The 16,241-nt window shown below is 38.1% G+C and overlaps 2 protein-coding genes across 2 annotated transcripts in view; both read right to left on the reverse strand.

The window, feature by feature from the left end:
- Positions 1 to 941: 941 nt before the first annotated feature.
- On the reverse strand, positions 942 to 11,777 carry LOC108551833 (cationic amino acid transporter 2-like). Its single transcript, XM_017906152.1, has 10 exons — positions 11,764 to 11,777; positions 3,818 to 3,989; positions 3,081 to 3,264; positions 2,853 to 2,977; positions 2,488 to 2,741; positions 2,173 to 2,415; positions 1,945 to 2,089; positions 1,757 to 1,850; positions 1,560 to 1,687; positions 942 to 1,396 (listed from the first exon to the last, which is right to left on the reverse strand). Exons 2-10 carry the CDS (start codon positions 3,834 to 3,836, stop codon positions 1,041 to 1,043), a joined length of 1,548 nt encoding a protein of 515 aa, XP_017761641.1. The 5' UTR covers positions 3,837 to 3,989; positions 11,764 to 11,777; the 3' UTR covers positions 942 to 1,040.
- Positions 11,778 to 11,780: 3 nt separating this feature from the next.
- Positions 11,781 to 16,241, reverse strand: part of LOC108551824 (probable cationic amino acid transporter) — a gene marked incomplete at its 3' end in the record, with an annotated part of 11,602 nt that continues 7,141 nt past the window's right edge. Inside the window, exon 4 of the mRNA XM_017906139.1 lies at positions 11,781 to 11,923. Coding sequence (XP_017761628.1) covers positions 11,781 to 11,923 — 143 coding nt within the window. The remainder of the gene's footprint in view (positions 11,924 to 16,241) is intronic.

Consider the following 16,241-nt stretch of genomic DNA (forward strand, 5'->3'; position numbering starts at 1 on the left):
TACTCTCTTAATCCATCTCGTTCTCTTATATTTCTTAGCAGTTGAAATGCTCTCTTGGAAAACATAAGCTCCACCTTGCACCAAGAAATGGAATTGGTCACTTTCCCTAATCTCGCTACTTCATCCCTGTTTTTCTTCCTCATGATCCCATCTCACAGCTCTACCTCTCTCACTCTCTCACTCTATCAGACTCTCCCGCTCTCTCTCTCTCGCTTTTATACAACTAGGATAATAAATATTGCCGCGAAAATTATTTGCTACATTCGTCCCAAACAGTAGTCAACAAGTTCGCCCATCGGAGACTCGCGGTTCCGCCATTTTATTTCTGCATTTTACATTTTCAGTTTTACTCGTTCTATAATCCAAGATTTCCCTCGAATGATTACAGGTGAATCATGCTCGACGATCGATTAGGATGGTTTAGAAATTGACGTTTTTCAATGTGGAGAAATGAAATTAGTAAGGGAAGCTCAGAATTTCGAAGCAGTACATCCTGCTCAACCGTCGAGCACTTGGTGATACATTTTTCAGTGCAGCAATGAAAGTTCCGAATTTTTCCCCTAGAAAAACGAACAGTAAAAGAACGAATGAAATTTCCTCGATAATTCTTCACAGAAGAAAATGATAATTACATTCTACCTTAAGAAAAGCATATTCTAAGTAAAAAATATCATGAAAGAATCTTTTGCTCCTTAACTCTAACGAAGTGAAATACACAGTCATAACTCCTCCATAAATCTCAACGTAATCTAGCCAATAAAATCTCGAGGAGACAATCATCGAACTTATCCGTGTTAAATAGCGACTAAATATATAATTCTAATCATACGAAATCATATATCCCAAACGAATAGCCCATTCGGGCGATCCCATGACTGTTCAATTATATTCCCCATAACTTCTCAAAGGCCATTGTCCACCGCGAGCTCCGAAAGGGTCGTTTTTTTTACGCCGGTGAACGCTCGACGCCAGTCAGGCTCGCACAATAATTTATCTTGATATTTTCAAATATATATATTTATAACGGCGCCGGAAGTTGCTCAATCGTCCCAAGTGGGGAAGCTCTCCTGGTCAACGAATAGCGATGATTGGCCAGTGGTTACCGGCCTCTGGCTTGGTGTCCCACCGAAGTTCGTGCTGCCGAACACCGGCTGTCCAAATGCATCCAGCTGCTGGCCCTCGTAGATGCTACGATCGGTTGTCGCATGTGACGCCGGATGCTGTGGCTGCTGCTGTTGCTGCTGTTTTGGCTGCTTCTGCTGTTTCTGCTGTTTCTGCATGTCTGTCACTGTCAACTCGATGTTCCCGGCCGACACTGTCTCCTCTACGTTCTCCGAGGTGTTTCCCTCTTCCAAGCTACTATGCTTGATGCCATAGTAGAAGTACATGAGTGAACCTATGGTTGGGATAATGCAGGTTATTTAATTGACTTGTACCTGCAAGAGCAATGCTTTGTCCATTGATTATTATAATCGGTAAATGTAATTGTTACTAGACTTGGGCAACGCGACAACGGAATGTACAGTGAGTAAAGAGGATCATTTATAGGTTAGGTTTACCGAGAATCATCCACACAACTAATCTGACGAGAATCAGGATGCTCAGCTTGAAGATGAGGTATATGTTGACGGTAACGGCAATCGCAGGTACGAATGGCAGTCCTGGTGTCATGAACACCAAGCTATTCCTGAGAAAGATCGCATTTTATAAGTGGATGAGATTTGGAAAACGGAGGTATGCGTATATTTCAATTTACCTATTTTGTGGCTTTCTACTGATGGCAAGCAATACTCCAATTATGGCAAAGAGAAAGACGAACATTACTATCGTGGTAAATGTTCCCATGTTCCCTGAAACGAATAATCGGTATTGCTATTAATATCGATGGACTTTTGCAGGTTTAAGGAAGACGAAAGATGAAAGATTTATTTTTCTAGGGCTCACCCATGCCGCAAACTATAATTAAATCGAGGATAACGATCAACAAATACAGCACAATCACTAATTTCATTACGTAGCGACCTGATGCTTCCGTAGCTGGACCTCTGTCCACCCAAGGGAAGATAGCAGGACAGAGATACTGTGCTGCCTAAAATGATCAAAAAGTATATAATACTAAGTGCTACTAAAATATCGTGGTGTATGAGCCCAGATAATTCCTAAAATCTGTACCTGTAATCGACGTTGGAGGTAATTCAAAGGTGGCCCTATTATTGGGGTATTTCCTGGGTATTGGTGTGCACTGCCACAACTGGATGCAGCTGCAGCTGCATGTACACTACCATAGAATTTATTCTCAGTTCTATCACTAACTAAATACTGATCATCTTTACCCAGACCAACTTCATCCTCCTCTGCACCATATGTATCATCTGAGTCTGGTGAAGAACTATTGCATCTTCTTACTCGTCTCACCTGAACAATGAGCAATTAGTGCTTTATTATATCAATACCTTTATTTTTCTCATGCAGTAGTCAGTAATTTACCATAATACGTTGGCCACTATTTGCTGCAGTGAGCTCCGACTGTGTAGCCTGGACAGAATTCAAAGCAGTGGTCAGCTGATCAGGTTTCAGCTCTTTTCCATAGGTCACCTGACCATTTCCCTGATTGTCCTTAGTCGGTGACCGGCATGGGGTTCTTAAACTTTGCGGTAGTAACTCTACCAGGTTCGTAGTATGAGGTTGATAGCGTAGAATCAGTACACAAGTAGATACCAGGGTGTAAGCTAATAGGGTACCTAAAAATTCCAAGTAGAAGAAAGTTTCCCGACTGTTTCTTGCTGCCTTTCGAGAGCATCAGGAACTTCGGTATTTAAAAAAGAGAAAAAACGTATGCTTAAAGAACTTACCAATAGACATCATCTCTACTAACACCTCTAACTGAATGAACAGTGCAGCTAATGCTGCACACATACCAGAAGTCAGTGTTGCTATAGCCGGGGTACCTGTTGCTGGCCACACTTGGCTCAGACTCCTAAGTAATCACGCAGAAACACACAGTTAATGACTGCAAGTGTTTAAGGTTATGGAATGGGAATTAATCAAAGCTTATTGAAAATGATGCTACAGGAATTCACCTGAATATAAGGCCATCCTGGGCCATGGCATAAACTATCCTAGGCATGGGGAACATGCTGCCAAACATAGAAACCGTCAAGCCAGCCAAAGCACCAACTGCCACGATATATTTGCACTTGTAAGCTCCAACTTGACCGAACATTTTCACCAGCGCTGAATCTTGGGCTACCTCGTCGTATGGAACTAGAAAAAGAAGAATTTTATCAGTTCTGCATTTCTTTCTACTTGCTTTTTTCTTCCTCTGCCTGGTTTTTAACAACTTTTTAAGAGCCTATTTAAAGATCCAAGTATTTATGAGATTATTTAATTGGCTAGAAGCGTATTATCTAGAAGCGCAACGAACCATATCTGTGACGATATTAAGCGAAGGATCTTGTGACGTTGAAGGGTGATCAGAGATGCGTGAAGGGAGGTCAAGGATGGCCAAGGGCCTTTTAGTCAACAAGTGACGGAGTTGAAGCGAGTAATCAGTGGAAATGCCACCAATTACCTGTTAATAATTAAACTAGCTGTATCAAATATTAACCATTCGTTACGAAACATTCGTAGGCTGAAATTCTCATCGTCTTTTAATTTTAACAATCGTTTTATTCGTTTTAAATCTGTACAAAACGCAGATATTCAAAAATCAGATATTCAAATTACCAGGACATTTAATCTCCATTTCACAAATCAAACCCTCCTATTCCCCCTTCTGTAGTCTTTATTTAATTTCAACCACAGGCGAGGTACTCACCAATCAGTGTCAGCATCATACTGCTGGTGACGTAAGCGATGAGTATTATGATCAGTGAAGAGACTATAGCGAGGGGGATGCTTCTCTTTGGGTTTGTCGCCTCTTCGCCGGTTGTCGCTATTATGTCGAAGCCGATGAACGCGTAAAAACACGTCGCTGCACCGGTGAACACCTAGAATAATGCAGGATATTTTTAGTTTAAATTCTATAGAGCTAGCTGCAAAAAGACCCGTTAATATCTAGAAGCCTAGTTTTAAATGCTGAGCAATCCGAGGTCCGATGTTTGTTTATTGTACGCTTCGTATATTATAGTTAAACTTCGTTATTGTCCCGGACACGAGGCGTCGTTCAAAAGCCTAATTTAGGAAATTCTTTCAGGACTTAGGATTCGGCTAACGATGGGCCACAAGACGTCGGGACCAGGCCGCGTGAGTTGGCTTCGAGCGACCCCGACCTTCTCTGTCATAAACCGAGGGTGAGGCAGTCGTAGTCACCTCTCGTGAAGGGTCACCATGAGGGCCTCACTTTGAAGGAGGATTCTCTTTCACCGACTTTGACATAAAGGAAATTATGAGTATTTCGTATCACTAAATTGAAAATTTTGCGCAGAATATCCTGAAAGAATCGTACGCTTCTGAACGTAGAATCTATTTACGGAATATTCTGAAGTAACTCCATGTCTTCAAACTAGGTACATATCTTCAAAATTTTCCTAAAGGAGTGTTAAACCGGATGAACAAGGTAACAAACAATGTTGTTCAAATTTACCTTATCATTTCTTGTTTTATCCAAGTATTCGAACCAAAGGTTTTAGGTAACAGAAGAACCAATTAGTTGGAAATTTACTTGGTAAGAAATTTATAGCTACGATATTTAACATCAACCTGAGAAGATTACAATTTAAATTTTTAAAAAGAATTATTGTAGAGAAGGTAAGCTATAGAATCGGAATAATCGGTGTTGAGTTAAGTAAGTTAGGCTTGCAATATCAAGGGATATTTAGTTACTTCCAAGAAGCATTAAAATCTCTAGAATCCGCAGCAGCAAGAGTGGAAATCAGCAAATTAGATTCCCGAGTTAATAAAAACGTTCTTTGAGAACTCCTTGGAGTTTTCCAGCCGTCTTTCATCGCCAATGGTCGCGGCCCATTTAATTTTTCAAGATCCCTTAACGTCGTTATGAATTCCTGATGCCTGCGGCTTGAACGAGAGTGGGCAAAATTGAAAACATAATGCAATCTCATTGGAAACAGGACCAGAGGGTCGCCCATGATCCCCGTTCCTGTGTAAGCCGCAAACTGAAATAACCTTACGGCCGAAGATGCGAGATTAAAGTCACCGTTACCAACTGGTCCACCGCGGAAATACCTACAAAACCCCGAAAGTGTGTTTTACATGAATCTTTCACGTATTCTCCGAATTCATGCTAGCGAGGAGAGCAGCGGGAGAATAAAAATAGACGTAAATCTAATTCAAGTGACACGCCCAACAGAGTTCAACGATAAGGAGACAGCCAAGTTGAAATTTTAACGAGTCCTAGAGGGCAAGATTACTCTGAAAAGAAACATCTCATGAATGTTTGAGACTGCCGTCTGACCCTGTAGTATTTCGCCCCCGCGGTTCACAAACGCCCCCACACTCAGCGTTTCGCCCACGCAAACCTCCAAGTGGAAACCCCTGACCAGAGGATGCGTTTGCTCGTTAAAAAGACGCGGGTAACTGGATTAAAACACGAACACGCCCCTCCAACCCCTTCTATCTCATCTTCCTATCTGTCTTTGTTTTATTTCAGCAATTTGTACTTTGCACGTGGTACTAAACGCGGAAATTTTGTGATGTCAAGGCCTTTGAAGGATACTACAGTTTCACGCGGCACGCTAATTGGAGTCTAATATTGGTTGAAAGACGCCGTGAAAAATTTGGATCATTTCCTCTGCAATAATTTGTACATAGTCTATCAAATCTGCTTTCGTCGGAAAATTTTATTATCGACTTTCGAGTTTCTACGGGTAAGTATACTAATGTGTTTTAATATTTGGAAATGTTTTATCAATGTTATATCAGTGCTTCCATCCTCAACTTAAAGATTTTGTGTACTATACTTAATGAATGTTTTATTTTTCACATTGACGATTACAGATTTAGGAAATGATATTTCATACTAAATTGTGCAAAGTGTGGTCAAAAGTACTACGTACAGGAATAGAAGATAAATACTTAATATATACAGGATGTCCCAGCAACGGTAGTACAACCAGGAAGTGAGTGATTCTACATCAAGAAACAAATTCGAAAATAAAGAATAAAATTTTTTCATTCGAAGCTCCATTGTCGAGAAAATAGATTTTGAATATTCACCGAGTGCGCGTGCACTTAACTTTGACTAAGGCGGATCCATCAATATATCAGCGTAGTCGGTGAATATTCAAAGTCGATATTCTCGACAACGAAGCTTCGAATAAAAAAATTTTATTCTTTATTTTCGATTTGTTTTTTTCATGTAGAATCACACCCTCCTCGGTTGTACCACCGATACTTATACATTGATGATCTATCCGTATAAGCCATAGCTAAATGCATGCACACTCGGTAAATAATCAATGTCGATTTTCTCGGAAACGAAGCTTCGAAAAAAAAATTTTATTCTTTATTTTCGATTGGTTTTGTCACATAGAGTACCCCCCTCTTCGATTGTACTACCGTTACTGGGACATCCTGTATATATATATAAATTGAAAACATTAACTGCAATGTTTTTATGTAGTTCTTAATTGTCAAGATAATCAATTTCAAAAATCTATTTCAAACGTATGTTTTATAATTAAAAAATACGATTCATCAAGCGATACTATAATGCTTATCATCTCAGTGTACCATGTCTGTGAGACTTTCACAAGTTATTAAGTTCAAGGTAGTATAAAGCAATGTACATCCAAGATACTTCCTCTAATCGATTAAAAAATAGTTGCAACTCTATGTACACGTACATATGTCCGTCTAATTACTCCTGCATATAACAGTATTTCTTAATACGGTTTTGCTTCTTAATTTCACGAATACATAATTAATATTGTAGGATATTTTTAGGCATTGTTAGGACACGATGGTCGAAGTGCTCCTGTAAGGGTTGTCTTATAGTTCATCTGTAGTTCGTGTTGAGCAAGAATTCATACTGACTCTAATCCAGTCCCTAGTCTGCAGTGAATTTTAGAATAGATATTTTCAATAACTTCTCAGAAAATCGTGCAGACGTTATACATAGAAACAATATACATCATAAAATATATACCGATCATGGTAATATGTACTGCTTGTACATAACTTTCCACCCCCTTCCCTGGTGTATTTTTATAATATATATCGTATTTATTTTGTCACTGTCATCCCTATTTTATTATAACCAAAACTTCATCGTTTTCGTGAATAAACCAACGAAGAGTTCTTATGTTGGATTAAAAGACAGAATCACAGTGTGAAGTAATTACGCGAAATGACAAATTGGGATATTGAGACGCGATAACAAGGGCTACCAGCATCCTTCCACCCTCTAAAGAACAAGCGAAAGACCGCTTGCAAAGGCCCGGAATTCTTCCCAGCCCTATGAACTGCTTCCAACAGTGCCCTACAATCTCTTTTGACTCGCCTGGTCACACTACCCCCATCCCCCTCCCTCCAACAGCAGAGGTTGAAGGATTGTAATTCCCCAGAAAGAGAGTCTCTACCTCGTTAAAGAATCGCGATTTGTCGGGATTATTATTCGGGGTTAATGGGAGTGGTCCAAGTGGTCGTTGACCTACAGCGGACTCCACCATCCCCAATTTTATTTCCAAGAGGCCAGCCCAATTGCAAGTGGAATCGCGATGAAAATTATCGTGGAAACAATAAGAAACTCCGCGACGAAGATTACGCGATAAAATTAATGAAAATTCCGAGATCAGGCCGTTCCCATAAGGCGTGGTTAGGGGAGCTGGAGGTGGTTTAACGCACGCATTAATATTAAAGCAGAGGTTTACACGAGCAGTCCACTGCGACCTCTCCAACGGTTTCGAGAGCGGGGGTTGAAACCTTTTTACACGAGGGAATGAGGTCGGTAAAGATTCAAAAGCAACCCCCGGGAAGCCCACGTGGTCTGCTAAGGTCAAATAAAAGGAACATTTCTGAGGAAATTAAAGCAGTTAAAATCTTCAAGGATTAGAAAGCTCTTTTAAGGTGGTTGATTTCTTTCAATGGGTAAATAACGATTTAGAAAAGCAAAGCGGTTGGATAAAGAGTCCGCCTACAAACCCTGGAGAGAAGTGTATGGAAACGGAGGTAAAAATAGAAATAAATTACTCCACATTCTGTACTGAAATTTGTTTTAAATCGTATCGGGTACTGCCCCACATTCGCGAATTCTATATGTTTTTTCAGGTTTCGAATTACTGAAATTTTTCAGTGTTCCTGTGAATATTATTGAATCAGGTCAACAGAAAGTTCGTGTCCGAAAGGGGACGTTTTTAATGGGGCGCGCTCTCTCTCTCTCTCGAGGACGGAAATATTCATCACGGATCGTCGATAAACACGTGTCGATGGTTGCTACGGGGGTTGAAAACGGAAAGTATCGGGTGTATAAATTCCAGGATACCCGGGAAGTTTTGTCTCTTGATTAATAATTCACGACCGTTCGAAACTTTGCATCGGGAACGATCGGGAATAAATATAAATTATATTTTAATATGGGAGATGGAAGTAAGAACGAAAGTAAAATAAAAAATAATAAAACGAGAACATTAAAACCATGGCCGTCGTAGATATTCTGTTTGTTCTTCCTTTCAGCGGGATGAATATTTCAATATTTGTCCGTTCTTACTCTCCGGCGACATTCGAACGTTTGCAACCCTTCGTTCTGAACAAACTACACTGTACTTGCGGAATATTTAATATCTTGAATATCCTTCTGTCGTTTGCTCATACCGCTTTAGCTTCTTCTCCGCGTACACCCTTCGTCCATTGCTGTGTAAAAATACCACGTGACTTTTATATTTCGGAATGGTTGTTTCGCAAAATAATTTACCGACGAATAAAATTTACATAATGTTTACTCTCGAAAATATAATACAGTTGGGGAAGGAGAATGAATTTGGAATAATTTTGAACGAAGCAGGTAGCAAGCAGGTGGTTTCAGTTTGATTTAGGCGAGTAAGGTTTGAAAATGAAAATATATGATGATAAGGTAAAGCAAACTTTGTAGTGCATATAATTAGTGAACAGGTGGCTGGGAAACAAGAAGACACCCCAGGGGCTACAAGTTGATCCTTCCGATTGGTTGAGTGTCACTGTTCAACTGTACATATAAAATGCATTTTGCATATTTCTTTCTCATTCTCTTTTTCTTTCCACAAAACGAGTCATATTCGAGATCTCCTAACCAGGTTTAGACGGTACCCTAGTTATCAAATGACTTAGCACACGTTCAAGACTCGGTGAATAGAGTTATGTTCCACCCTATGTCCACTTTTCACCTGTAGACAGACGGTTCCCTTCGAGGATTCAAGTGACGCCTCTAGGTACTTGTATTTTCTATAAATAAAAGTAGACGTCTTCGTCGCAGATGATAGACTTCTGAGGGTCTTCTTCCACCATGGTTTATGGTGGTTGTTCGATTGCTACTAGGTAGCGTTGGAGGGGATGAACGGAGAAAGGAAGGGATAGGGACTCTACACCATGGTTTATGGTGATTGTTCGATTGCTACTAGGTAGCGTTGGAGGGGATGAACGGAGAAAGGAAGGGATAGGGACTCTGCTAGGGGACTCATCGGTAAGGCCATCAAGCAGACTCTGCCTTAGATTGGGATACCGTTGAAAAGTCTGGAAATTCTATATATAGGAAGTGAAGGGTTTGTGGAGGACTTGTGAGAAAATTCTCGAATCCCCTCGAACCTGGAATCCATCTAGTAGTGAGGGTAAGAATGATGACATCACAGACTGCACTTTCAATAGTTTATCGTCACTTCTCTCTCCTTTCTTCCCGAAAGAGTCTTCGTCTTCGTCTTCAGATCCTCCTATTACCCATAACGTCGCTAGTTCGTGACAGACTCCGATCGAAAGTTGTATCTTTTTATCAACGAATTTATAAGAATTTCATAATTTTGCAAAGAATTTCTGGAAAAATCGAACAATCTGTAAGGATGTTCTTTGTTATAAAAATTATTTGTTAGAAAGAAAGGGGATGGAAAAATGAGATTCACTGTTTCGGTGAAATATATTAGCCAAGAAATTTTTTTGTAAAAATACTTTTTATCAAGCAGCAAAAAAAGTTGCTTTTAATATATATTTCACTGTGTGTGAAAAATAAAGTGAATTTTATTTTTATCACTTTCCCTGCTTTCAAGACGTCATAACTACTTGATTTAGTCAGAAACATTAATAATATATGTTATAATATTGTATTATAGTATTATTAGTATTAATGCATAATATCTAAATGTAAATCCTCTGACTTCTAATTTCGTAATATTAATAAAAGGTAATGTGTACATTTATAATTCTATCATAACTGTAACAATGGACTGCATTGTTCAGACTGGTTAAGAACTTCGTTTATATTCAACGCGATATTTGTTTCTCGAAATAAATGTAGAATTTTCGAAGAAAGAATAATGGAACTAGTAGATTATTAAAAACTAAATATATCAGAAATAAATATCCATAATACGTATATTTATTTATCGCATTTGTTACTGTCTCGCGTGTTCAAAAATCAAAGAATTCGTAATTTTTGTGTATTTCTCGGACATCAAACAAAGGATTACAGATCACTCTCGAGAAACTGGTATTAAATGAGCAACATGCTATTGAAACCTAAACAATTCCCTTCCTGACCCAATTCGATTGTATCTCCGTGAGTCATACATCTTTTGGTGAGTTTAGATTCTTGCGAACCGTGAATCGAAAGTCTCTTTTCTCGTTGTCCATCTCATGCATCGCTTAGTTTCACCGTTGAAACCCGTTTGACGCAACAAGTTTGCCATTGTTTCGTGCACGGTGAGCGAAAAGCCGCCGGAAATGAACCGGCAAGTCGGTTTCCTTTTAAATACGACATGTTTGCCGACTTCTTTTACATTTTTCGTCGAGAGTTCCTCATTGTTTTTACGCAAAATCTTTGAATTGTCGGAACATCATCGAGGTTATGTTACATTTTTAGGTTATGTTTGTCTTTGGAACGTTCATAACGGAATAATAGTTGCTAGTATTAGAAGAATTTTAAGCGAATTCGATAGGATTAAATTACAATTAAAGCAGTTCAATTCTACATTCTATATTTTAATATTCCCTAAAATTCTAGAAGCTTGGAGAAGTATAATTCAATCGTTTAGATTAAAACTTGTAAGATAGGTTTGAAATAAATTTATATCAGGTTTAAATTAGGTTTCATTTGAGTTATCTGGAGCTCGCAATCGGTATGGATTTTTTAACTAGGTTATGTTTGATCAAGTTGGAGTAGGTTTGAAATAGATTTGGATTAAATGTGGATTAGACTAGGTTAGGTCGTGTTAAATTAAGATTAAGCTTTTGCTTAGTCTGTGTTACGTTTTTACTAGATTTGGGCTAGAATTGTTATTTATTGTATGTACGATTATGTTACTTTGAGTTTAGGCTGGGTTAGGTTAGATTAAAGGGAGTTAAATTAAATGTGGATTAGACTAGGCTAGATCATGTTAAATTGAGATTAAGCTTTTGCTAAGTCTGAGTTACATTTATATTAGACTTCAGCTAAATTTGTTATTTATTATGATATGTATGATTATGTTACTTTGAGTTTGGGTTGGGTTTGTATCAGATTATTTTGGGTTTGTATTAGGTTAGGTTCAATCGAAATCTTATACCGCGAGTATATTCGTGACATAGACGTATCGGTGACACGCCGTATCAATGTTCAGAAGATATCGAGCCTTTTGTAATACTTACACCACTCCAGTCATAGGGAACGCCGTCATGATGAACACCCACACGGCAAGATTGATGGCGTTTAATACGTTATTGAACACCAGAGATTTCTTCACACCCGCGGCCATTAGCAACATCATTAGTATGGTGATGACGAACGCGAGAAAATCAGGTGGTCGACCTTGAACACAACAGATTTATCTTATTAATTACTTCTGAACTCTGCACCTTTTGTATGATAAATTATCGACAGATTTTTTCCTAGCCGTACCTTTTTATATATTTATACATTCTCGTGAACATAAATTATTGAGAAGACAAAAATCGTTATGTGTTCGGTACTGAGATCTTCCTTCACGTTTATTAATTCTTCGATGCTTATTAATGTCGGGATAGAGATGATAGAAAAGCACCTTGCTAATTAACGAAACCTAATTTTCGCCATCCACTAACGAGACCAGCGACACTGAATTTATCGGGCTGTTTTCGATTCACTTCATCCTCGTAGTCATTTTCAATACCCCGAGGTTCCACCGAATTACCATTTTTAATAATATTTTTTTTCCCCGAAATTTTTCAAAATTTTTTAAAAACCAGTCTTGAAAAACCAGAATTTAAATTATGCGAAAAAAGTAACAAATACGTCGTTTAACAATACTTCAGTACCTTTAATTTAATATTAAATTTAAATTATACGAAAAAAGTAATAAATACATCGTTTTACGATACTTCAATACCTGCAATTTAATACTTAATTTTAATTTGAATACTTTCATGATGCATGAAAAAGGGAAGAGCATTAGAGACATAATTTTCCGTGAATGGGAGGTATAAGAAGTCGCAGCAATGAAAACGTCAGTGGGATATTAATTTCCGGTATGACGGCATTAATACTGAATTATTTCCTTTACATGTCCTTCGGCATCAGGATTTCACACAGGAAATCAATTTCTGCATTTCAATCCTCTAATTTTTTTGCTCCTCGCAACGATTAACTGCCTTTTGTTTTCGTTGACTGTTTTATTTATCTGAATTCTATCTCTGTACTCCCTTGTCAGTTTTGCATCCATTCCTCGGATGAATTTTATTGAGTTCCATTTCGTGTTAGTTCCATCGAGATGTCTACTTTGGTTCGCTCTATCTTTTCTCTCTCTTTTATTTCTTTTCCCCTTTTTTTATTTCCATAGCAATTGAAATGTTGTGACGACCTATAAATGGAGGTGTATTCGTTCTGCTAGAACGAGAGAAGGAAAAATCGTTTTTTTCCACGACGAATAAATCCTCTTTCGAGCCAATATCAAAACTAACTGTTCATTTGCTTCGTCTTGTAAGTCATTTTAGATATTTCAAACGTACTACATTTTCGTTGTAGAAATGATCAATTAAATTCCATATTTTATGCTATTATAATATACAATATAATAATATACATCGTTAAAAATATTTTAGAAAACAAGTTACGTAATAGGTAAAAAATTGTTCAAAGATGGCGACAAATTAATTCCTTCTCTCCTAATATTCACGTTATTATCTCAAATTCTTTTAATCAGTATATTCAGTAACTTGTTAGAAGCTAGTATAAGAAGCTTAGTTGAATTTGCTTTTTGAAAAATATGATTTTAAAGTTTGAATTACAACCGGGGTTAGCATAACCTAACTTTAATCCCAACTTAGGGTATGTCATTAATTTTTAACGATATCCTTAGAAATTAATAGAGACCCCTCTATAGATATAATTCCAGGAATCTACGTTAGCGCGGTGCTAAATGCTCGGTTAAATTTAGAACCAGAACCTAACCTCAAAGAAAGATGGGAAGCGTAAAAAAATGCAAGGATGGAGTGAATCAATGGGTCTTTGATGGGTTATCAAAGAGTAATCCTCTCGAATTTCTCCAAAATCGAGCCACAATTTACGTTTTTCCTACGTCCATCTTACTCAGGCCCCCTTTAAGGCGTGTTCCCATGAATATTAAGTTTGAACAGCGTGTACGCGTTGAATACGTGAATCACGGAGCGTCCTATGTGTCTCTCGTTGGATAGAGAGAGGAAGTAGGGGCGTGAAGAGGCGTTGAGGGAGGAAGGGATTCCGGAGGATAACAAAAGGGGGTGCGAGAGGGGCGCTTGCGCGGATCAAGTCTAGCAAATATGGACCTCATCGATCCGAAACGAAGCCGAGCACTTCGATGCTCTTTAACCTGCCCACCTGAACCCATTTCCTCTATTCTTATTCCTTCATCCGCCGGATTCTTCGTCTTCCTCTTTATTGTGAACCAATCCTTTGATCCCAAATCTCTAATACTTCTGTTAGCAGACCTGATTTTCAACTCCACTATTCCCTTAGACATTTCTTTACAGGTTCCTTTAAGCATAGGTTTGCATAATCAGGTTAGAGGTGCTGGGAATTTTTTCCTTCGAAGTCTATATTCGGTCATGTCGCGTGATAGGTTCGTTTTAAAAGAGATTTGAAAAAAGATGTCCGAGAACGCAGAATCTAACTCGATGGGACGTAACCTATGAGATACTTTGTCAAATGGTCGAAGAAGGAAAGGCGAGGCAAATAAGTTGCCACTTCTTCTTTTGTCTCCCAGTCGGTCCCTCGAGTATGACTCAGCTGCAAAGTGCATAGGAAGCGAAGTGTGTACGTGGAGCATCCGAATAATGGCGGACGCACACTTCGCGGGGAAAAATGGAGGGAGATAAGGAAACCTGGCTGAATCGTTACCATCCCCTGCGGCGATGAAATGGCAAAGGTGAGGACGTTAAGGAAACGCTTTCAAGGATCACGAGTAGGGACCCTTTGCCAACCAACCGGAAAAATATACAAGATATCGCGTTTTCATGTTTTTACTCAATTTTTCTTTGCTTCGGTTAAGGTGGTGCTTTTTCCAACGATCCGGCACGTTTTTAGATACTCTGACCGGAACATCGTGGAAAAGTTAAAATAACGTCGTTTCGGTCGAACATAACCTAAATATTGGAGCAAACGAAACGCAAACGATATGTGATATGTTCAAATACTCTTAGATCATGAAGAATAATTGGAATGGGAAATTGTGGAGACATTTAAATAATACGTTTAACAAGTCGAAGTGCATAGGAATTGGAAAGAAGGGATATAAAATTTGCAGTAATTCTCGCATCAAAAAGTAACTACATATTCCCTAAAAATATTGAACAACGTTTTCTCTGGAGAATATAATCGAAAGGTTAAAATTGGTGGAAATTGGATACTTGTATGCTGAAAAATACCAATAATGGGAAATTTGTTTGAGCAATAGAAAATCTGAATGTTCAATATTTACCAATTATTTAAATCAGTCGCTTAAAATGCGCATATCTAAAGTGAAGACTAGTTACCTTTGTTTTATTGAAGATTCTCGATAATTCTAATTGGAACAAGGGATGTCGAAAGGATTTTCATTATGATCAAGTCGGATTATATTAGATTGAAAACAATTTAGTTTATATATAGGTTAGGTTCGAATTAAATTAAGCAAAATGTAGATTAGGATTAAACTGTACTAAATAGATTAAGTTCGCGTTAACCTTAAATTCCCAAAACCTTAGTTCGCCGTTATTGCAGTTAACCTAACCTAACTTTTCGTAAAGCTTCAATTTACAGGCCAGTGAAACCATCATGTTAGCACGTAGTACAAATGAAAATTTACAGGAATACGAGAATTTTACTAATTCCAAGTCCTGTTGCTCTTCAGCAATGAAACCAACCCTCGACGATTAAAACACACTAAGACGTGCCCTATCGCGGAATCATACGTTCTCGTGACTCGTTAAGCTTTTCTGTGTTAAAACGATGCAGGGTGAAATGCAACGAGGAATTTTATCGTTTACTAGGCAAAATTTTCTTGGCTCTTGTGCATTCGAGAGACCGAGATTTATAATCGTGTCGCTGAAGAACCATCCGTTCTCCGTACGATGCAGATTTATTAGAAAAAGTTCTAGCTGTACATTTCGAATATAATTATTTTCCATTAATTTTTACAATTTGGAAAAAATAAATATTATTATACCACCATTTCGAAAAATATAAAAGGACAATGAATTGTTACCCTCTTCTAATTTTTACCGGGAAAAGTTTCTTCTTTTCCCTAGAAAAAATTCCCTAAATATAAAGTTCGAGTATATTCTTCTTTTATACAAAAAAAGGAAAATATAAAAAATTGAAAGAACGCTATTTGTTTTCACTTTTTGGCCTGTAAAGCAGTATTAGTCGTAAGTAACTAATTATGGAGTAAACAAATAAATTAAGAAGAGTAAAACGTGAACCTTCGAACGTGGAAAGTATGAGAGTTTCCATTTCGTCGGATGCTTTGACAAGAAAATCCGTACTTGAAGAAACAGTAAGAGCAATTCGCGCGACGATTAAGTTAATATAACATCGAAGTTCACCTCTCATGGTATTCTACACCGCGGGTACTGTAGAATTAACGATATAAAAACTGCGTTGCAAATTTAAAACCGGCCAAAGTATGTGGAAGAGC

The sequence above is a fragment of the Eufriesea mexicana genome, unplaced genomic scaffold, assembly GCF_001483705.2.
Source record: "Eufriesea mexicana isolate 0111107269 unplaced genomic scaffold, ASM148370v2 scaffold5020, whole genome shotgun sequence".
NCBI lineage: Eukaryota > Metazoa > Arthropoda > Insecta > Hymenoptera > Apidae > Eufriesea > Eufriesea mexicana.